The 21,505-nt window shown below is 47.2% G+C and overlaps 1 protein-coding gene across 5 annotated transcripts in view; it reads left to right on the top strand.

Moving 5' to 3' along the window:
* Positions 1-21,505, top strand: part of Flnb (filamin B) — a 96,325-nt gene that overhangs the window by 33,488 nt on the left and 41,332 nt on the right. For all 5 annotated transcript variants that reach the window (XM_010612759.3, XM_010612758.2, XM_010612756.2 and 2 more), the window contains exons 9-20: positions 2,966-3,103; positions 4,603-4,729; positions 6,023-6,159; positions 9,441-9,634; positions 10,910-11,023; positions 11,692-11,835; positions 12,066-12,189; positions 12,477-12,637; positions 13,558-13,648; positions 13,884-14,053; positions 18,370-18,487; positions 20,835-21,097. In XM_010612759.3, coding sequence (XP_010611061.1) covers positions 2,966-3,103; positions 4,603-4,729; positions 6,023-6,159; positions 9,441-9,634; positions 10,910-11,023; positions 11,692-11,835; positions 12,066-12,189; positions 12,477-12,637; positions 13,558-13,648; positions 13,884-14,053; positions 18,370-18,487; positions 20,835-21,097 — 1,781 coding nt within the window. The remainder of the gene's footprint in view (positions 1-2,965; positions 3,104-4,602; positions 4,730-6,022; positions 6,160-9,440; positions 9,635-10,909; positions 11,024-11,691; positions 11,836-12,065; positions 12,190-12,476; positions 12,638-13,557; positions 13,649-13,883; positions 14,054-18,369; positions 18,488-20,834; positions 21,098-21,505) is intronic.

Raw genomic sequence — 21,505 nt, 5'->3', positions numbered from 1 at the left:
ATAATCAAATTAATAGGAGGAGGAAAGGTTTATTTTGGCGCACACTTTTAGTGGTTTCAGCCCATGGGCACTCGGCTCTGTTGCGTTTGTACCCGCCCTGGCACAGTACATTATGACAGAGGAACCGCCCACTTCATGGCAGCTGGTAGCAAAGGGAGGAAGAGACGGGGCTAGGATCCCTTCAGGACCCACCCCCAGTGGCCTTAACTTCTGCCTACTAAGACCCGCCTCCTAAAGGCCCCTTACCTCCTAGTAATGCCTCAGGCTAGGGACAAAGCCTTCAACACAGGGGCTTTTGGGGGGCATTTTAGATCCAGTCTACAGTAGGTTGAGCATTCCAATCTGAAATCTGAGATGCTTCAAAATCTAAAGTGTTTTGAGCACCGATGTGATGCGTGTATGTGTGTGTTTTAGGGCACAGAGAGCTTTAGATTGTGGAGCATTTTAGATTTCATATTTTGGGATTGAGTATGCTTAACTATCAGAATCCGTGCAGACATTCTAATATCTCCCCCAAAAAGAAAAATTAGATTAAAAGCTGAAGTCTGAGACATGTTTTTGGTCCTAAGCATTTTGAATAAAGAACACTTAATCTGTATTTTTCGTAAGTCACACAGAACCGAAGGGCATGAAGGGTATGAACTCATGTACTGGGTGAGCTCCCCAAAGAAGCATACGGGGGAGCTAGCTTCTGTCACCGAGATTGGTGCAGCAGGTGGCCTCCAGCCTCCGCTGCTCAGCCTTCCCTGGCTGCCAGACACTTAGCACCCCTGCCTCTAACTGTCATCCCACCTGCGTGTCACAGTCAGTGCCGTGAGGGGTCCGTAAGAGCTGAACCTCCGTCTCTGTTAACTGTGCCCTTAACTGCTCTTCTAATCCGTTGTCCACCAGGAACACAAGTTTTTCTCTAATGTTAGACCTCTCCAGACTTGGTTGCTCCCCTCCTTTTTTTTTCTTTCCAACTGTGCCTACTTTTCTAACCCATACTTGCCTTTCCTGTTCTATCCTCCGCATCTGCACCTCTGCGCCTGCAGACTTGGCTTCCTCTTCCGAATCCTGTCTCTGGGCCAGCCTGGACCTGAAGCTGCTGGCTTCCTAGTTGCGAGCACTGGGCCAGAGGCTCTTGCTTGGTAAGGGCTGGTTGGGTGGGGTGTTTGTTTCTGCCGGTTCTTTGTGCCCTTTGTGACTTCAGGAAATACGGGTGTTATTACAACTTGTGCAGCCAGACCCCATACCCACTATCTAACTGAGTTTAAATATATCGAAGGCTTTGCAAGATAATAGAAGATCTGACAGTTTCCTGCCTGCTCTTCAGCTCTGTTCAGTATTTCTACAAGCTGAGCATTTACCCTTCAGATGTTGAGACTGTTACACATGTTCAAAATTTCCATGAGTGTGTGTATGTGTTTTAGGACACATTTAAACCCTCTGAGGAAGTCCTATCATCCTGTTGTGACTTATTTCTAGTGCGAGCAACCTTTCTCCCTTTGACAAAGGAAAAACAAACAAAACCTTTAAAATATTCCTAAGCAAAACTTTTTTTTTTTGGTACCGGGAATCGAACTCTGGACCTCACGAGGCAGGCGGTGGCACCACTGAGCTAAATCCCTGGCCCCTAGCAAAACTGTTTTTGACATGAGAAGAAAAGGACTTTGGACCAGCTTTCCTGATTTTTCTAGTGTTTCCTGACCTGCTCTCAGTCATGTACTGTTTTTTTTTTTTTTTTTTTTTTCTCATTTCTGGCATATCCACCCCATCTATCACTTACACTGTGCAGTATTTAATTAATAGACCCTTTCTTCTGATTTACTACCTCCTGCTATAAAGATTTGAGGTTAAAAGAACTTTTCTATCTCTGTCACAATGGAAAACGAATGTCACTTGTCAAAGTGCCACTATAAACTTAGCCCACTCACGATCCATCTAAAATTCTCTCTTAATTCCAAGAAAGTTTGTCTGCCTCTTTGGGAAGTGTGGACATTGCAGGGAGGAGCAGCCAGATGTTACAGTTACCTTCCTTCTGTGCAGCAGTCTCTTCTGGAGCCTATAAACCCCCGTGTGTAGAGGTCCACCACATATGCAGAGTGAGATTTGGAAAGAAAAAGCCACCTAGTAGACGAGGGGACTTTGAACCCATGAATTTCCCATTTCTGTTTAACGAGAAGGTTGCCCATGCTAGATAAAGAATTCCTAGGGCACAAAGGTGTCTTTTATCAACCTCTGACTAACACCAGAGGTCCGTGTGGACCTTTCATGAAAAGAGTGCTAGAAACTCTCTTAGTCTTGAGCTTTTAGTGTGAGAGCTTTAGGGTTTTGAAATAGCCCTAGAGGTCAAGTCAGAAGTGGCATTTCCTGCTGCTCCTTGCTTTCATAGCCTCCCAGATTCTGAGAACCTTGTGACAGCTAGTGCTGAAAGGTTGGTCTGCCTTGGCCAAGTGAGGCTTGACTGTCTGTCTTGAGCACTCTGTTGTTTTGCCTGGCTGTTCATGTGGAAGACAACCGTGATTAGAGCTTGAGAAATGACTGACCTACGGTTTGGAATCCAGGTAGACATTTTCAGGCCCTGCATTTTCCAAGTAGACTTGAAAAAGTCTGATTTTCCCAATTACTGGGCCCTTGAGTGTGGCAGTGAGATTTGAGTCATGTCCAGCACTCAGTCGTCTTGACTCCTCCTCACAATGAAAGGATGAAGGCTGAGCCAGGAGCGTAGTGTGGTTTCGCCACGCTTTCCTCTCTCCATTGCCACAGTGACTGCCGGTTCTTCTGTAGTGGGGCCTGACAGAGTTATGTTTTATTCTTGTTCGCGAGCTGGTGTGCTCCCTGAATGGGACCTTGGGCTCGGGCAACTGCTGCATACTCTGTACAGAGCAAATATTTTTTTTTGGCGATTGGCTCCAAGTTACCTTGGCTTCTCATCTTTGAGTAAGAATGAACGCTTGAACTGATGTTAAAACTCTGCTTGTAGCCTGCAATCCAAATGCCTGCCGGGCCAGTGGTCGAGGCCTGCAGCCCAAAGGTGTTCGAATCCGCGAGACTGCAGACTTCAGAGTTGATACCAAAGCTGCTGGAAGCGGGGATCTCAGCATAACCGTGAAGGGTCCTAGTAAGTGCTCCTTTCATTCCTATCTCCGTTGTGATTTTTCACTAACTTTTCAGTTATGGCGTATGGATTTCATCCCATCAGCAGTTCTGATTGGTTTGTCTGCAGAGCTGTGACAAAGAATTGAGGCTATCTGGACTCTTCGGGGAAGAGAGCTGTGATTGATTAGTACTCTCTGCCCAGGAAGTGGGCAAGGACAGTAGGTGGCTTGATATCCTTACATTACATTAAGACCACTGGGAGTAAAAAAAAAGCAGCAGCCATGTAAGGGAATTGGAGAAATGCTGCTGTTGGAGCAACACCCATAGTGGTATATTTTTTTATTCATGGAGACCTAACCTCAGAGTAGAAGGTTCTTTTCCAAAGTCACGCAGTTTGTAGGCATCTGATCTGGAATTCAAGCACATTCTCCGAAGCCATTGATTGCCCCAGTACAGGTTTGCATTTTATTGACTATGAAATTATGTCAGTTACTACTCTTATTACTGTGATCAGTGCTTATAGGAAGAAAATAAAATTCCCTACCACGGGGTTTTCTTTGTAAGTAAGTGACATTACTGGAGGCCAGGTTATACCCAGCAGCCTGTTCTCACTCCCTGCTTTAGGGATGGAGACAGCAGACATGGAGACAGGTGTCTAGTCCAGAACAGAGAAGCAGTCCAGCATTTCTGGTAGGAGGTGTAGCCGTGCTGGGTCCCGTGGCACCTGGAATTGAGTTTCTTGCACTGGGGCTGCTCCTGCCCTCTCTGTTGTCATCAGACTGGGGCAGGAGGATTCTGAGTTTCACCAAGTTAATATTGGATCACAGAGCACCAAGTTTTGGGGCAGGCTGTGCCCTGCAAGCAACCGAAGTTCTAGACTGCCCAGACCTCGGGCCAGGCTCCTTTGGGGCCGTCTTCCCTCACAGCTTGTTGTAATTGGAGCCAAGGAGGCATTTCTTCCTGACTTTAGAGACTTGCTTTATTCAACAGCTTTCTTGGCCAGACCTCAGTGCTCAATATAAAGCAAGTTTCTGCCTGATGGCCGGGTCTGGGTTTGTGGTGTAGCATCTAAAACTTGTCCTGTTGTAGATAGCACAGAAGGACTTTCTTGCTGTTGTTCGGTGTCAGTGGTAAAAGTTATGCTGGTGGGCTGAAGCCAAATACTCATAAGGGTACCCCCCCAGTTTTTGTGGGGGGCTGAGAAGGGTGGCGACGGTTTTTGGGCAGTACTGAGGGGTGACTAGATTTATCTCTACACAGATCCAGGACCTCAGGGTCCCTCTGGCCCAGAGTACTGTCTCCAGCCATTTAGCCAGCAATCCCTCCGTTTCTCACGCTTTGGGGAAGAGATGAGGCTGCTTTTAGCCTGGAGTCCCCTTCCAGGTTTTGGGGGTCCCGCACTCAGGCAGCTCAGTTTTCCTGCGTGGCTTGTTGTGGACATTGCCTACTGGGTGCTTTTGTGTTGGCTTTTGCTGCGAGCCTCAGGTTGTGCTGGAATGATTGTGTGCTTTCTTCCCACAGAAGGCCTGGAGGAGTTGGTGAAGCAGAAAGGCTTTCAGGATGGGGTCTACACATTCGAGTATTACCCCAGCACCCCGGGGAAGTACAGCATTGCCATCACGTGGGGGGGACACCACATTCCGAAGAGGTGAGTCTCAGCCTCAGCTCAGGGCAGCTCACAGGCTGCTGCTTTGCAGTCTGCAGGAGGGAAAAGAGATCTGCTTTGTTGAAAGCTTTTCTTTCCCCCCCTCTCAGAGTAGCACACAGACATTTGGCTTATTCTCAAAAGCAGCAGAAAGTCGCTGTGGTTTCAGCTGCTTTGCTTTAAATCAAATGCTAGTGGTTTGGGGCTGGAGGGAGGCAAGGAAGCCAGAAGGCGCAGTAATAGAGAGCAAATGCACTATCTGTCTACACAGCCTTACAGAAACCGAAGTACTTGTTTTTTCAATGAATGCCCCCTTTTACAGATGCCAGGGGGGCGCAATCTGCTATGGTTTTACATTAAAACCATCTATGTGAGTGGTGTCAGGAACCGAGGGATTCCACCCAAAGCTTTGCCTTCTGGGTGTTGCATTTCCTCCCTGCACTCCTGTATTCTTTAGCTCTCCTGGGGGCAACTTTAAATTCTGAATACATTTAGTTTGCCTTGAGAAATGTTTGGCCACTTCAGAAGTCCCTCCAAATCCGTGAGGCATGTGTTCTAGGACCTGCATTGAATGCCTGAAGTCAAGGAGAGTGCTAAAGCCTAGATTGGCCATGTTTCTTCTTATACATACGTGTGCAAAGTAAAGTTTAATTTATAAAATAGGGACCGGAAAAGGTTAACAGCAGTAACTCATAATAGAATAGCATTAGAGCAACATACTAAAAGCTGTATGAATATAGTCTGTGCAAATACTGCATCGTACTGTGACTCTTCTGTGACGTGATGATACAGTGCCTATGTGGTGAGAGGTGAAGAAAAGGACACGTATGCCAGACATTTGGTTGCATGTAACCGAAACTTCAGAAGCAAAACTGAGGATCAGGTATAGGATTCTTAGTATCTAAGCACACTTTTTAAAAGCTCCCCACCTTAAAGTTGAAGCACACTCTTTCACACATGAGGGTACAGCCTGTTCAGCTGAGGTTTCTAATAGTGTAAGTAGGATATGGAGACGCGTGGACTTCCTTACTTCCGGGGCTCACAGTCTGGAGAACCCTGCACACAAAGGTCACTGAGTGCAGGATAGCGCCACGCAGTATGTGTGGCTTGAGTGCGACCTCTTATATTGTTGACATAACAATGGCTGTAAGGGGACGGTGTGGACGAAGGGCTTTCCTGGGGTTTGGGACTTGGTGAAAGGATCAGGTAAGTGGAGAGAATGAGTGTTAGCTGTTCATGGCTGTAGGCAGCTTCATCTTTACTGTTCTTTAATGCTTCTCATTCCCTTCCTTCTAGCCCCTTTGAAGTTCAGGTTGGCCCTGAAGCAGGCATGCAGAAAGTCCGAGCTTGGGGCCCTGGTCTGCATGGCGGCATCGTCGGGCGGTCGGCTGACTTCGTGGTAGAATCCATTGGCTCTGAAGTGGGGTCTCTGGGTAAGTGGAGGCAGCTGGCCAGCATCTTGTCGAGGCCCGAGGGTTTCGGGGCACCTGGGCCTGCTGTCCACTGGGTGTTGGGGCCTCGCCCAGCCTCACTGCCTTCAGCCTCCTGACCACCCTCACAGGCCTTTCTCTGGGTGCCTCTGTGGAATAGTAGCTGCCATTTTCCTCCTGCACTTCTGAGGTAGGAACAAAAACGAAAAAAAAACTATGTAGAAAAAGAGGCAAGGAAATTGAAATGTTAATGTTGCTACTAAATAACAGCACAAGGTGAAACCTATTCATTATCAAAACTAAATGTTGGGCCGGGTATTTAGCTCAGTGGCACTGCGCCTGCCTCGCAAGCACAAGGTCCTGAGTTTGATCCCCAGCACCAAAAAAACCCAAACTAAATGTTATGGATACATTCCTGATAGCTCTACAAATATATCTTCTATATAACAAATTGATACTGTGTCAAATTATGCTATAAGCTTTAATAACTGGCTAATGTCTTGGTTCTATAGCACAACCTGATAAAAAAGTTTACATTTCTTTGGCAATGATGCTATACGTTAAAATTCTTTTATGTTACACAATCCATTGCTGTTTTGGGCTAATGTCTCATATGCCCTTGCCCTCTTACTAGGCTATCAAAAATGATGGGGCAGGGGCTGTAGCTCAGCAGTACAGTGTCTGCCTGGCAAGTGCAAAGCTCTGTGTTTGATTCCCCATTTAAAAAAAAATCCCCACTAGTTCCCTGTCTTTTTTAGAGCAGTCAAAATGAGAATTTGGTCCCTAGCTAGACAGGATTGATGCCCCTGCTCAGCCTAAAACAGTTCTAGTCAGACCTTCAGCCTTCTTCAGACCCTTAAAACTAAGGGACCAAAGTTGGGGTGGTGTAGGGGGTGAAGTAGGGCCCCCCACAAATCAAAAAAAGAAAATTCAAAAAGGATACAAAGAAATTCAGATTGTAAAAGCTTGAACCTGGTACCTTAGACCACTTGGCCATCCTGACACCTGAGATTTTAAGGTTATACAATACTTTTAAGAAAAACTGCAGCTTTAAGACAAGTGCTCCCCACCTCGCTTTCTGGAGGCCACCTGGCTTTTGACACCCCCCCCCCCCCCATAGCGTTAAAGTCTTGAACTCCAGACACTGGGCCTGTCCTTCTCACCTGTAAATTACTTCTACAAATTGCGCTTCCTCCACCCCCAGACCACAGCTAGCTACATTGACAACAGCATGTCTCCACTTCAAACACAGATAAACAGCCTGCTCTATAACCAACAATAAAAGTGCACATCCTACATCACCACCTGTCTTTTTTTTTTTTTTGAGACAGGTCTCACTATGTAGTTGAGACTGACCTGAAACTCACTATGTAGCCCAGGCTGGTCTGGAACTCACAGCGATCCTCCTGCCTCAGCCTTCTGAGTGCTGGAGTTACAGCCATGCGCCACCACACCTGGCGTAGATTACCTGTCTTAAAGGCACCCCTTTACCTGTGCCCCACTCCAGTGTATAACATGCTCTTGCGTCTTTACACACCCACACTCCACTCTGAGTGTGTCTGGAATCTCTATCTCTATTACACCTTCTGATGTCTGTTTTACTGACGTGTCCTAAGTATTCTTTTTCCACAGCAAGAGTCAGTAAACCTACACATTTGTTTTAGAAGAGTGGATTAAGTCCTGTATTTCAGCCTGAAAAGCCACAGACCCAACCCCATGACCTTTCTAGTTGCCCACTGCCCCCAGCCTCTGGCCTTCTTCCCTGCACTTGTGCTTGGTGGCGGGGCCCTTGGTTGGCGCGTGGTACCTAAACAGTGCTTGGGACGTAGTAGGCACTTGGCAAATATTGTTGATTGACCCTTGGTTAGATTAACGAATGAGTGAATTTTCCTGAAATTTGAAACTTGGGGATACCTATAATCCCAGGGCCTCTGGAGGCTGAGGCAGGAGGATCCACAAGTTCAAGAGCAGCTTGGGTGACTTATTGAGATCTGCTTCAAAATAAAATATAAGAAGGGTTTGGGATGTAGCTCAGTAGTAGAGTGCTTGCCTCACATGTGCGAAGCCATTAATTTGGTGTCTGGCACTGAAAAAAAAAGTTCTACTAGTACAATCAGTAAAACATAACTAATCAGGGGAAAAGGCGCTGGTAAATTTTGAATCAAGCTTATTATGTAATTAAAAAAAACTTGGGAGGTAAATATTTTCTTTGGTGTGAAACTGAATATATATTTGAAATATAAATCTGATCATTTTATATATGATTATTTTAGATTAGGATTTAGGGAATTTTTCCTGTAAAGGGCCAAATAGCAAATATTTTCAACCTGTCTGTCATAATTTTGTGATTCTATCATTGGAGCCTGAACGCAGCCATAGAAAAATATGGTTTTGTTTATGTTTTTTTGTTTTTGAGACAGGGTCTCACTGTGTAGTTCAGGCTGGCCTTGAACTCCTTATGTAACTCACACTGGCCTGGAACTCTCAGCAATTCAGCCTCCCAGGTGCTGGGATTACAAGCGTACACCACCACATCTGGTAAAAGTATGAATGAGTGGATGTGGCCATGTTCCAGTAAAATCTGATTTATTAAAACAGGCAGTAAGACAGATTTGGCCCTTGTACTATAGTTTAGTGGCCCCGTTTTAGATAAAGCAATAAGCAAAGGAGAGAGGGAAAAAAAAAGAAATCATTTAATGTTCCTTATTAGAAGGATTGAACATCTTGATATAACCTTCTAGTCTGGAGATAATATTTAACCTTTTGGTATATTCTTTCAGACTTTTTTGCCATACGCATACAAATGTGGATTTTCACATAAACTATTTGGGGAAGTCTTTATATCTGTATGCATGAGTCGAATTCAGGGCATGCCTTCACTTTCCATGGCATACGTGGAATTGCATTGTAGGGGCATTTCTCTTGTTGGGTTCTCCAATTATTTCCACAGTTGTGCTACGTAAACACTGCTGAGTACATATCCTCAGTTATTTCCTTCAGGTAAAGGCCCAGAAGTGGGCTCGGTAGGGCAAGGAGCAGGTGTTGGCTTAAAGCTTTTGGCACCTATTGCCATGTTGCCAATAGACATTTGAGTAAAAAAGAAAAGTAAATCCATGCTGTCCCTTCCATCTCTCAGTGACCTTGGTTTTGTGGAAAAGGAGGCACAGATTTCAGAGTTCTTGCTGATATTTAGCTTTTCAGGAAGAAGAAAGAATGAGTTGGTAGTGAAGATAAAACAGACTCTTTCTACATTATAACCAGAGGCCTTCTACCCTGCCCCACAGGGTTTGCCATTGAAGGCCCTTCCCAGGCAAAGATCGAGTATGACGACCAGAACGATGGATCGTGTGATGTCAAATACTGGCCCAAAGAGCCTGGAGAATATGCTGTGCACATCATGTGTGACGACGAAGACATAAAAGACAGCCCATACATGGCCCTCATCCGCCCTGCCACAGGAGACTACAACCCAGATCTGGTGAGCCAGCCTGACCTGTTTCTTTCCTCTCTTCCCTGACCCCTCGCATTCCCCTAACCCCTGAGAGTTGAGAGATGGCAGAGATCCTTTTAGATCTTTGGAAAGTCATTGGCCTGGATAGTACCCTGATCTCTTTTATAATCTTGGACAAGTAACTTATCACTCTGCCTGTTCTCAGGGTACTAGTATCTGCTTTCTAGAGCATCTGGGGAGATTTGAGGTCACATGGAGACAACACAGGTGGTGACCGTGCCTGACCTATGCAGGGGACTCCGGAGCTGCTATTTTCCTGTAACCCAGAGCATCCTGTTCCAGTCTTGCCATTTTTTTGTGGTTACAGTTTCCACATACTCATAGATGAAGGTTGTCTCAACTGCCCACCTCCAGCTCCCCTTCTCCTAAGTTGGGGAAGTGTTCCTGAGGGCTTTCCCTCAAGTTCTTAGGAGGCTGATGAGCACACTCTCTGAGCCAGCCTGGCCAGTGATTGGAGTTGGCCCCTTATCCTATGTGCATTGCTGGGGGAACACTTGGGCAGGTGTCTTGAGGCTGGTGTTAGTTTGGGCTTGGCCTTAGGTCATTCCTTGACGAACCATCAGTCCTTTGCTGTCTGGGAGCTGCAAATTTTTGGATGTTGTCTCCATGATAAAGGTTCTGAACATAGAAATTGGACAGAGTCAGAGGTCTCTCCCCATTTACTAGAAGTTTTTTTTTTTTTTTTTCTCTCAGCTCAGAATAAGGCAGGGAGCCTGGGATTTACTGTTTTCTCTTTTCGTTTCTTTTACTTCTCCATCCTTCCCCCTCCTCTCCCCTCCTCTTCTTTGCAGGGCTGCTGCTGATTGTTCCTAGGGCCTTGTATGCTAGGCAAATACTCTCCCACTGAGCCATAGCCTCAAGCGCAGTACTATTCATTTTGAAGTCACAGCCTACTTGAAGATTTGTTTCCCATAACCATCCTCACAGGGATATTGTGAAACCAGCCTGCCCCGTTCCTTGGATACCAGTTGTCATATAGGGAGTGGTGGCAAGTCATGGCACTTGTGCCACAGTGGGCACACAGAGCCCTCTCTGTTGGCTTGCGAGCCAAGTCATCCCAGCACCATACCCGCAGCCAAGAGTGCAGGTTTAATTGTAGTGTTGGCACTGTGTGATAATAAATACCTGGGTTTTGGGTTGCAGCTTGGGCCCTTGGCCTCTGAAAGGTTTGCCATGTCTGAGATGGGGGGCTTTATTCTCATATTGCACAGAAAGAGAATGATTATTGGTCCTTTACCCCAGGTCCAAGCATACGGGCCAGGTTTGGAGAGAACTGGGTGCATTGTGAACAACCCAGCTGAGTTCGTCGTGGACCCTAAAGATGCTGGAAAGGCTCCCTTAATGATATACGCACAGGTACGTTTCTGGGGTTGTCAAATCAAAAGTGGGATGGTGGGTTGGTCAGTGGATTTGATCCGCAGCTTTCATTCTCATCCCTGTGTTGTTGGGAATAATAAGAATATATTCTGTCTCATGAGGTTACGTGAGGGTGGAGACTAACAGAAGCGAGGCAGTTTTCACGAACTTGATAGATCATTTGCATTCTGTGGAGAGAAGACTTGTTTCAGATTACCATGGGAGGTTTGTCAGGAGTTGAAAATGTGTTTATCTAATGTAATTGTCCAAAGAACTTGAGTATAAGGATTGCAAGTGAAAAGCACTGAGTGGCCGTGGCTCTTGTGGAGGGCCATGGCTCATAATAGTTGAAAGTAAATAAAGTGGGGTGTGTGGCATGCACCTGGAGTCCCATCCCTTGGGAGGCGAGGTGGGAGAGTCATTTGAGCCCAGCAGTGTGAGACCCACTTGAGCCACACGGTGGGACTCTGTCTCAAAAAACAACAAAGGATGTGGCATTTTGTTACCTGTTGTCATCGTGGAGCGAGGACGAGGCACTCTAGCTGCTCTACTAAGTGTCGCAGGTTAAGCGGGTAACCAACCCCTTGGCTGTCTCGGGAGGTCACAGTGGCCTACTTGGTAGAGGCAGTGTGAGGGCATCTCTGTTCCCAATTTTGGCCCTTCTGCAGGATGGGGAAGGCCAGCCAATCGACATACAGCTGAAGAGCAGAATGGATGGCACATACGCCTGCTCGTACATCCCAGTGAAGCCCATCAAGCACACCATTTCTGTGGTCTGGGGCGGTGTGAACATCCCACACAGCCCCTACAGGGTAGGTGGTGAGGCGAGTCCCGGCTGTCGTTTGAGAAAGTCTGTTTTATTGCCATATCTGGGCTCTGTGTCTGACATCCAAAGAATATATGAGGCGAGAGCCCATCCTTGGTGGGCCTTGAAAGGTGGAGTGGCCTGAAAAGCAGAGTGCTCTAGCCTGCCCTGCAGGGCTGTTGGCAACCATGTTTTGCAAGTTGGAGTATTTGCTAATTTTCTCAATGTCTTCGCTAGGTCAACATTGGACAAGGTAGCCATCCTCAGAAGGTCAAAGTGTTTGGGCCAGGCGTGGAAAGAAGTGGTCTGAAGGCAAACGAGCCCACTCACTTCACAGTGGACTGTACCGAGGCTGGGGAAGGTGAGAGCAGTCTTCACATAACCTAGTGATTATGGCTCCTTTGGGAAGAAAGTTCGTTTGATAATGTTTGGAAAACTGTGAACTTTGAACCAGGAAGTAGTCCATATGGATAGGTAATTGTTCACCTAATGAGCCTATGTCATGTTCTCGGTGATACCCTTCATCCCCTTTCCAAAACCTTGACATAACATCTTCCCTCCCTTAGGTTCTGTTGCTGTTTGGGAAGTGATTGTGCAGGACAGGCTGTGTCTTGTAAAGTGATGCTTTAATAAGCTGGTCTGTTCCAGGTGATGTCAGCGTTGGCATTAAATGTGATGCCCGGGTGTTAAGTGAGGATGAGGAAGATGTGGATTTTGACATTATTCACAATGCTAATGACACATTTACAGTCAAATATGTGCCTCCTGCCACCGGGCGATACACTATCAAAGTTCTCTTTGCATCACAGGTATGTGTTGGGGCCTGGGAGGTGACAGAAGGGAGTAGGAGTAGCCTGGCTTCTTTCTGCTGACATGAATTCATGTTTTCTTTTTGGTTTTTTAAAGAATAGGAAGGTATCTTACAACTGCTTGATGATTTTTCTCTGATTCCTTAAAACCAAGAAGGAAAAAAAAAATACCTAGAACTAAATTTTTACCACTTAATTACAGAAGTGAGGCAGTGTATTTAATGTTTAAAAGTAGGACAGAGTGGAGACAGATTTGTTGTACACTTTCATCTGGCTTCTGACTGAAACACAAATAACTGCTAGTCATGTTGTTCTTTAACCTCTTTGAAACAATAACTGTGGCCCCACCCTTAAACTTTTGGAGGGAGCGACGTTTTGAAGTGTCAGGTGTATGGTGTGATGATTGGGTGAGTAGCACCATGAAAACAGAGAGTTTGAAATTCTTATGATTTAAATTAACTTTACTTAATAACAGGAATCTCAGGAGAAAGTTTTGTGCCTAAAGGTTATTATGGTCTTGAGTTGACTTCACCTCTTTGCCTTTATTCTGTCTGCAGTTTGCTTTTTGAGGAATTATAATCATTCTGTTTCCGTCCTTGTGGTCCCCAAGCTTAGCTCCTTGGTGTTAACCTTCCTACACTCCCATAGAGTGACGTCAGTTTGGATTTTATTCTGGGTACTGTTCTTTTCATACACAGTGCCTGACACCTGGAGTGAAGGTTCAGAGTCCCCAGATTTGTTTGTGCTCTCAGGGCTGCAGGTGTGAGAAGCAAACTCTCGTGGCCTCACTAATGCTGGTGTGTGTAGACTTCACCCACATGCCATAGATGTGCTAAGGTTTGCCCTGTGTGTTTGGGCAGAAGGCTAAACACTGGCAGTATCTCAGGGGCTTTTCTTCTGAGACCGCATCTCTGCCACAGGAAATCCCCGCCAGCCCTTTCAGAGTGAAAGTTGACCCTTCCCATGATGCCAGCAAAGTGAAGGCGGAAGGCCCAGGGCTCAGCAGAACAGGTAAGATGGTGCGGGTGGGGCTCTCCTGTGTGCAGTGACACTGGGTGTGTTTGATCTAGACCTCGAGGGATTGGTCCTCACCCCTGGGCTCAGATGGAGGCAGGCACAGCATGCTGCCTCCTCACCGCCTGCTAAGGCCTAAAGCGGTGTCATGCAGTTGAACCTGTCCGACTGGTTCTAAAAGCGAAAGCCCTCCAGCTGGCCTGATTTCCCTCATGTCCCCATGTCCTTCTAGGTGTGGAGAATGGGAAGCCAACCCACTTCACTGTCTACACCAAGGGGGCTGGGAAAGCCCCACTTGACGTGCGGTTCAGCAGCCCTGTTCCTGGTGATGCGGTGAAGGACTTAGATATCATTGATAACTACGACTACTCACACACCGTCAAATACACACCTACCCAGCAGGTAGCGTCCTTCTTGTCCTCTGCTCTGGCTGGCCAGGCCTACACAGTGCTGGCCTCAGACAGTAGGGATGTGATTAGCATTAGGGGTGGCACCGCGCCCTGGGAGGTGGCTCACTGTGCCTTGCCTTCTGTCTCTCTCTGGGCACACTGACCAAAGCCTGGTAGGTGCTCTCCACACCACCTGCAGGATTCCTGAGGAGCAAGCAGGAAACCAGACCCACATCTCCCTCCATCTTGGGTTTCTGATTTTTAGGAGCTCAGGCCTACCTTTTTCTGACACACCCACATTTGCTCGTGCGTGTATATACAAACATTCTCTCCCTTCCTTTCCAGCTGCCTCTCAGTCTCTTGTTAATAACTCAGGGAGAAAGAGCTGCCACACTTGTATTTTTCCTTGTCAGCCCTTTTAGCTTAGTTTATGTTTACCTTTTTATGAGGTGTTTTATTGGGGGGTCTTTTCTCACAGAGCCAGTTCAGCCTTAGTCCCTAAGGCCTGAGGTGTTATTTGGGGCAGCAAATAATTGTTCCCTTTTACAAAATGTAGAAATTCAGGTTTGCTTTATCCTGATTACTTTATGCAGTAAGGGTCTAAAAAACAATCTCTTTATACAAGTTCACATTTATGTGTTTAAATTTTTTTTTTATACCGGGGATCGAACTTGGGCCCTTGCACTTGTGATGCAGGTCGTGGAACCACTGAGCTAAGTCCCTGGCCGTGTGTGTTTAAAACTTTTTAAAACTCATGTTTTGGTAGTGGAATATACATGACATTTACCATCTTAATCGTGTTAAAAGTGCCCTTCAGTGGTATTAATACAATGACATTTACCATCTTAATCGTGTTAAAAGTGCCCTTCAGTGGTATTAATACATTCACCGTGCTGTGCTGCCTCCACCACCTCTGTTCCCACCACTGTTCGTCTTGCAGAACAGAAACTGTACTCATTTTATTTGTTGAAAATTTTACTTTATTTCCTGTTCACACCTCAAGGTCCTGGACATAGATACCCTCGTGGAAAGGCCTAGATTTCAGTACTTACGCCTGATGAAGGGAAGGAGCCCCTGTGTGAGCCACGATGGGAGGGGCAGAACACTGAGCCTGGGCCCGCTGAGCAGGGGGACAGCGAGAGCGGGGGTGGGTGGCTTTGGCTGTTGTTCCCCTTTGGGGCTACACATCCTGGAGAGCGTGTCTCTTCTATGAGAATTTGCTGGGCAGTATAAGTAGCTTTCTGGTGCAGGGTCCAGTCTGTTGGTCTAGAAACATGGCCTTGAATCTCCAGGCTTGCCCATTCCTGTGCTTTTTAAAAAAAAATCCTAGGACTGGGAATATAGCTCAGCAGTGTAGGGTCTGCCACATAAGCACAAGACCCTGAGTTCGATTCCTGGTACCAAAAAAAAAATCCTAATGAGTGATGTTGTTTTTTTGGTACCAGGGATCGAACTCAGGTCCTTCTGCTTGCAAGGCAGGCGGCGGAACCACTGAGCTAAATCCCCAGCCCTTGTTTTGTTTTTTGAACAAGGTCTCACTGCGTAGTTCAGGCTGGTCTTGAACTCATGGCAGTCCTCCTGCCTCAGCTTCCTGAGTGCTGGGATTATAGGTGTGCGCCACCACACACAGCTGAGCGAGTCCTCCTGATATTTCGGTAGCTAGATTATTCCTTTCTTAGCAGCCTGCTCAGTGGTAAATAGGTAAATAATTTTCTTGCTAATGGTTCTGAGGGCTGGTGGGGCCTTCGTCGAGGACTGATGCCCATGGGTGTACCTTCTCCTGGTGGTTTTTGGGAATCGCAGGCCGGAACTTTGCAGAAGCAGCTCCTGGTGTTACGGGTGGGTGCTTCCCCTCAATGCAGACCGACTCCTCGCCTGCCTCAGCCCCGAGCCCCTGACTGCTGGCTCCTGCTTCTTGACCCCAGCAAGGCTGCTCTCCTGCTGGGCCCCGGGGTGATAGCTCTGGAGGGGACAAGTGATGTGTGGCCAGTGGGTGTGTCCGCCTTTGTCACCACAGTGCTCCTAGCTCTTTTTGCCTTAGAGGGGTGGACATGGTGCGTTGGAGCTTGAGGACTTCCCTGAGGTCAAAGGCCTGGGTTTTACAGAAAGGTGATGGCTTTGAACCCCAGCACAAAAAAAGAAAAGAAAAGAAAGAAAGAAAGATGATGGTTTGTTTTCCTGAGGACTTTGACTTCTGCCTTCTTTGGCTGTGGTTATCTGTAGCTTAAAGTTCTCACCTGAGGTTCCCCTGTCCAGAACAGTTTGAGACAGAGCTGGTGGCAGCAGCTCCATTACAGGCGGTGTGTGTTGGGAACCACTAGGAATCAGATACTCCATGTGATACCATCGTGCCTTCAGGAAACCAAGCAGGCTTACAGAACCTCGCGGGACAGCGGTCCCTGTCCAGAAATGTTCTTAGTGTGGTGGCCAGGGCTGCTCACAAAGGGCTCTGTTGGTGGCTCTCTCCATTCATCTTTTGTCAGGCCAGGGTCCTTGTGTACCTGTGTTTATCCGAATAAGGGTCAGATCTCAGAAGCATGTAAAATAAAACCACCATGCAGCCACCCACCTTGTGGAGAAATGATGCAGGTGGCCTAGAGAGCTCTCTCCTCACAGCCCTGTAGGGAAAAAGTATAATCCATTGCTGATCTGGGCCTGAGGTTAGGGGTGTGGACTGGAAATGCTAAACACACCAAGGGTATACATTTCTGAGGTTTTTTTCTTCTCCCTTGTTAGGTTATTTAAGATATAGTTAATTCCCTATCTGAGTTTTTGCATTGCTTTTGTGACAAGTAATGAGAAGATACTTTCTTTCATGGGATAGGTGGGCTTAACTTTTCCCTCTCTTCTTAGCACTTCAGAGAAGTGACCAGCAGACTTCCAGGAGTTGGGAGAAGGTTATTTCCTGGACTCCTTAGCCTCAAGGCTCGCCCTAGGGGGTAGGGGCAAACTGAGGAGTTGGCACCTTGGGAATTCCAAGGTGGATGAAGTCACGAATCAGTCTTTCATTAAACAGTTCGAGGAGACCTTTCCTGTCCCTTGGCTAGCTCTCAGCTCTGCTGAGTTTGACCGGTACACATTTTACCATGAAATGCTATACACTAGAGGTAGGGGGCCTGTTGGTTTTGTATGCAGTGTTAAAAATTCTGGGAAATCAATTCTTCCATCTTCATTGATACAATCACTTTTTTTCTTGGCTTTCCACCTTCCTTTTTTTTTTTTTGGTACCAGGGATTGAACTTGGCCCCTTGCACTTGTGAGTTAGGTGTGGGAACCACTGAGCCAAACACTGGGCCCTCACCTTCTTTACTACAAAAGGAATGTGAGAAAATATACCTATGCCAAAAGCTACATCCATTCAACACTTTTTTTTTTTCTTTTGGTACTGGCGATCAAATTCCGGACCTTGAGCTTTCAAGGCAGGCATGGTTCCACTGAGCTAAATCCCTGGCCCATTCAACACTTCTTTATCAGCAACAGCTTTTTGGAGGGCCTGAATGTCCCCGAGCCTGCTTTATGGGGAAGGGGGCGTAGGGGACCATCTCTTCCTCCATGCCCTGTAGGTTATGCCTGGGCAGGTGAGCTGGGGGACCTTGATCTTCTGAGTGACAGCAGGCTTTTACAGAGCCTTGGACTGTAGGGAGAGGAAGCTGGCCCAGAGGCTGTGGGAGGACAGCAGGGGGGCACAGGGCCCTCCTGATCCCACAGTACAGGGCACCTTTGCGCATGGAGCTTTTCTTTCCTTCAGAGGAAACAGCAGAGATACTGTGTGCTGCTTGAAGAAAGCACAGCTCCGCTCCTGGTGAACCTACTGCAAATCCCTTTTTGCATCCAGGTGGCCTGAAACCGATCCACAGGATGTGGAAAAACTGGTTGTGTTTGTTTGGTGGCCTGAGGCCCAGTGGCTGGAGCTGGCTGTGTGTTGGGTGGGAAGGTGGTGGGGCAGGTTAGGAAGGGCTCACACTTTCTAGATGTGTGAGGGAGAAGTTCCTTTAACCTTGCTGAGCCTTAGTTTCCTGTCTTGAAAAAATGGGGACAACAGTGGGAATGTTGCCTTAGGTCTGTTTTGAGACTGAATTGAGGAAATGAATAAAAGCGCAGGGCTCCACTGCTCACTACAGGTGAATGCTCGGTACATGCCCTGTGGTCATCAGCTGCTCTTACTGGATCTGATTTCTCTGTTGTTCTTGCCCTTGGTCAAAAGCTTGAAGAAATGCGTCAGATGCTTTCTAAATCCACTCTCTAGGAGGAATGAAGGGTCCAGAGGGCAGGTTGAAGTACCAAGCTTGTGTGCTGGCCGCCAAGAGTGTGCTCTTTCTCTCATTCCAGGGCAACATGCAGGTTCTGGTGACTTACGGTGGCGACCCTGTCCCTAAAAGCCCTTTCACCGTGGGTGTTGCTGCTCCACTGGATCTGAGCAAGATAAAAATCAATGGGCTGGAAAATAGTAAGTGTCCGGGGTGGCTGCTGTTTGAGTCCCTTCAAAAGGTGGAAATTACAGGGAAGCAAATGTGTCTTAGGTGTGGGTTTGAGTGAGGGCCATGTTACAAAGCAACTCTGCGACCCACCTGTCACCAAGCCTCAGCGAGACTCGTTTTTGTTTGTTTGTTTTGGTTTTTTTGAAACAGGGTCTCACTATGTAGTTGAGACTGACCTGGAACTCACTATGTAGCCCAGGCTGGTCTCGAACTCACAGCAATCCTACTGCCTCAGCCTCCCAAGTGCTGGGATGACAGGCGTGCGCCACCACGCCTGGCAAGACTAGTTTTTTCATTTGTACAGGAGGAGGGGCTGGGCAGGATGGTCACGAGCACGCCTGTGGGAATACTGTGACAATTAACGTAGAGGCCAGTACATAGCCTCCAATAACTGCTGTTATTGCTATGGGGCGTTTTCCTTAAAAGCTCATCTTTCAGATGAGTTTCTAACTATGCCAACCATCTTTGGCGTTTGAATCATATTTAGGTGACAGGCATGAAGGGAAGTCCCTGGCACCCAGAAACCACAACCACAATGCACCCCTCTCCTCTACCCTGTGTCCCCATCCAGGGGTCCTTTAGCTTGTTAGGGATCTCATCAGCTCATTTCATTTAGCATGTTGGCATGTTCAGTTTTTCTTTTTTCTTTTTTCCTTTTCTTTTCTTGAGACAGGCTCTCCTTATGTATCTAGTTCAAGCCGGCCTGGAACTCACGGTGATGTGATCTTCCTGCCTCAGCCTCCTAAATGCTGGGATTCCAGGTGTGCACCACCTTGTCCAGCTCAATTTTTTTTTAAATTGTGGAGCATTTCTTATATATAAAAGTAAAGAGTGGTTTCATACAAACACCGATGTACAATGCTCAGCCTCAGATGTTTCACAATGCCTATAAAATTATCTTTTATATAAGTCATATGTAAATCTATTTTCATTAAAAAAAATTACGGTTGAGTTGACTACATGTTACCCACCACTTCTCTCCCTTCCTAGGGCTGACCAAAATTCTCATTTCCACTCTTCCCTCCACACTTCCTGTCTGCGTCATAGGTGTGTCAGTAGAAGGCATTCAGCACTGTTAATCTTAGGTTATCCTAGGTTGTACCCGTACATCTTCAGCCTGCCTTTTCAAGTCAGCCATGTGTCTTGAAAACCACTCACACCTAAGTCCCTTCCTTTGCTGGTGGTCCCAGACTGGATGTACTTCAGTGGTGGTCACAGGGCCACCAGTCAAGCTGGGCAAATGCATACCTGGCAGATCTGCCGTGCCCTCTGTCCTGGCTCCTCCAGGGTCTCGGTAGTGGCCTTGGTGAGCACTTTTATTGACCTGGGACCCAAATGCACAACTGTGAACAAGGCCAGCTCTCAGTCCCGGAGTCTGCAGAGTGAGAGCTCGGTATGTTGGCTTCTGTGGCCAGGGGCGGCCAGCTCTGAGCATGTGAATGGTCACTGCTTAACTCTGTCACATGTCCCCATGCCACTCCTTGCCTGTGTACTCAAGAGATTTGACTTCTGAACAGGAAAAGCAGGGTGCCAATTAGGAGAAGCTTCCTGCCCTCTGGGATGCAGAGCTTCGAGATCCCTTGCTCATGAGTCCTCAGTGTCCATTTTGGCAGGCTCATTGCCCCAGAGTCAGGCTTCCTGGGCCATGGTGTGCTTTTGTTTTGCTTGAAGTCCTTTCCTTGTTTTTGTCAAGTGTAACACTGGGTTTCCTGCAGCCTTGTGGAGACCTTTCAAAAGTCGTCCAAGTCAGTTCTCAGGACTTGCCTTGGCCCATACCAGCTCTACGGCTTTGGCCTTCTTGGGGGAGGGGAGGGTTGGCTTTGGCTGGAGGATTGACTTTCCTGCCAAGAATAAGTAGATAAAACATGGACCTATGAGGCTGTTTTGATATGAGGTCAACATCAAAAGTGAGTAAAGAAAACAGCATCAGATACGTGACTCCCCAGAAAAAAAAAGATCATGGAGTTAGATAAACTTAGGCTTGAGTCCTACCTTTGTGTCCCGCCCGATATGTCTCACCCTAGCGGAGTTACCTAACCTCTCTGAGCCTGTTTGCCCATCTGCTACCATTTGTTAGTAATGCACACCCCTATGTTGGGGTGACGCATCAAATGAATTTAGTAAATGCTAGCGGTGATCACTGTTAATTAATCATTGTTCTTGTGCTGGTTCTTAGTAAGGATGGAATGTGCTGGTGCTTAGTCTCGATTGCCTTTTGTCCTCCTGCATCAGCTGTCGATTGTTGTAGAGGTTGAGATGTCCAAAGAGCTCATTTGCTGATTCTTGCTCCTCACTCTGTCTTGTTCCCTTTCCCAGGGATCGAGGTGGGGAAGGATCAGGAGTTTTCCATCGACACCCGAGGCGCAGGGGGCCAGGGGAAGCTGGACGTGACGATTCTGAGCCCCTCCCGGAAGGTTGTGCCATGCCTGGTGGCACCTGTGACAGGCCGGGAGAGCAGCTCAGCCAAGTTCATCCCTCGGGAGGAGGGGCTGTACGCTGTGGACGTGGCTTACGACGGACACCCTGTGCCTGGGAGCCCCTACACGGTGGAGGCCTCACTGCCTCCAGATCCCAGCAAGGTCAGCTTTTGTTTTTGTTCGAGAACTTGCCCTGTTGTCATGAAATATGACGCCATGGTCCCGTGGTCCTGCCTGGCAAAGACCTTTGGAGAGTTACTTCGTGGTGAACGTTAGTTCCCAATGGCTGACCGAGTCTCCTGTCAGGCGGAAGCATCCCCTGGCAGGTGGGGCACACCCATCCCTGCTCTCCCTGTCTGGCTGGGAGACTTTGGTGAGGGATTCCCTGTTGCCGAGTCCTTTGCCCTCATTTATTTGTATGTTAATGGTATTTGCTTCAAAGCCAGCTTATGGGGTGAGGTAAACGTGGAGGCTGACTGAGTTTGCCCTATAGAAGCTGTAACAACATATTATAAACAGATGTAACCCTCAATATTATTTCTTGTGCTAGCCCTGCCTTCAAGGTATTTC

Source organism: Fukomys damarensis, unplaced genomic scaffold (assembly GCF_012274545.1).
Source record: "Fukomys damarensis isolate Sample0158 unplaced genomic scaffold, DMR_v1.0_HiC HiC_scaffold_28, whole genome shotgun sequence".
NCBI lineage: Eukaryota > Metazoa > Chordata > Mammalia > Rodentia > Bathyergidae > Fukomys > Fukomys damarensis.
The sequence above is the reverse complement of the archived record's forward strand: the minus strand, read 5'-3'. Positions and strand labels throughout refer to the sequence as shown.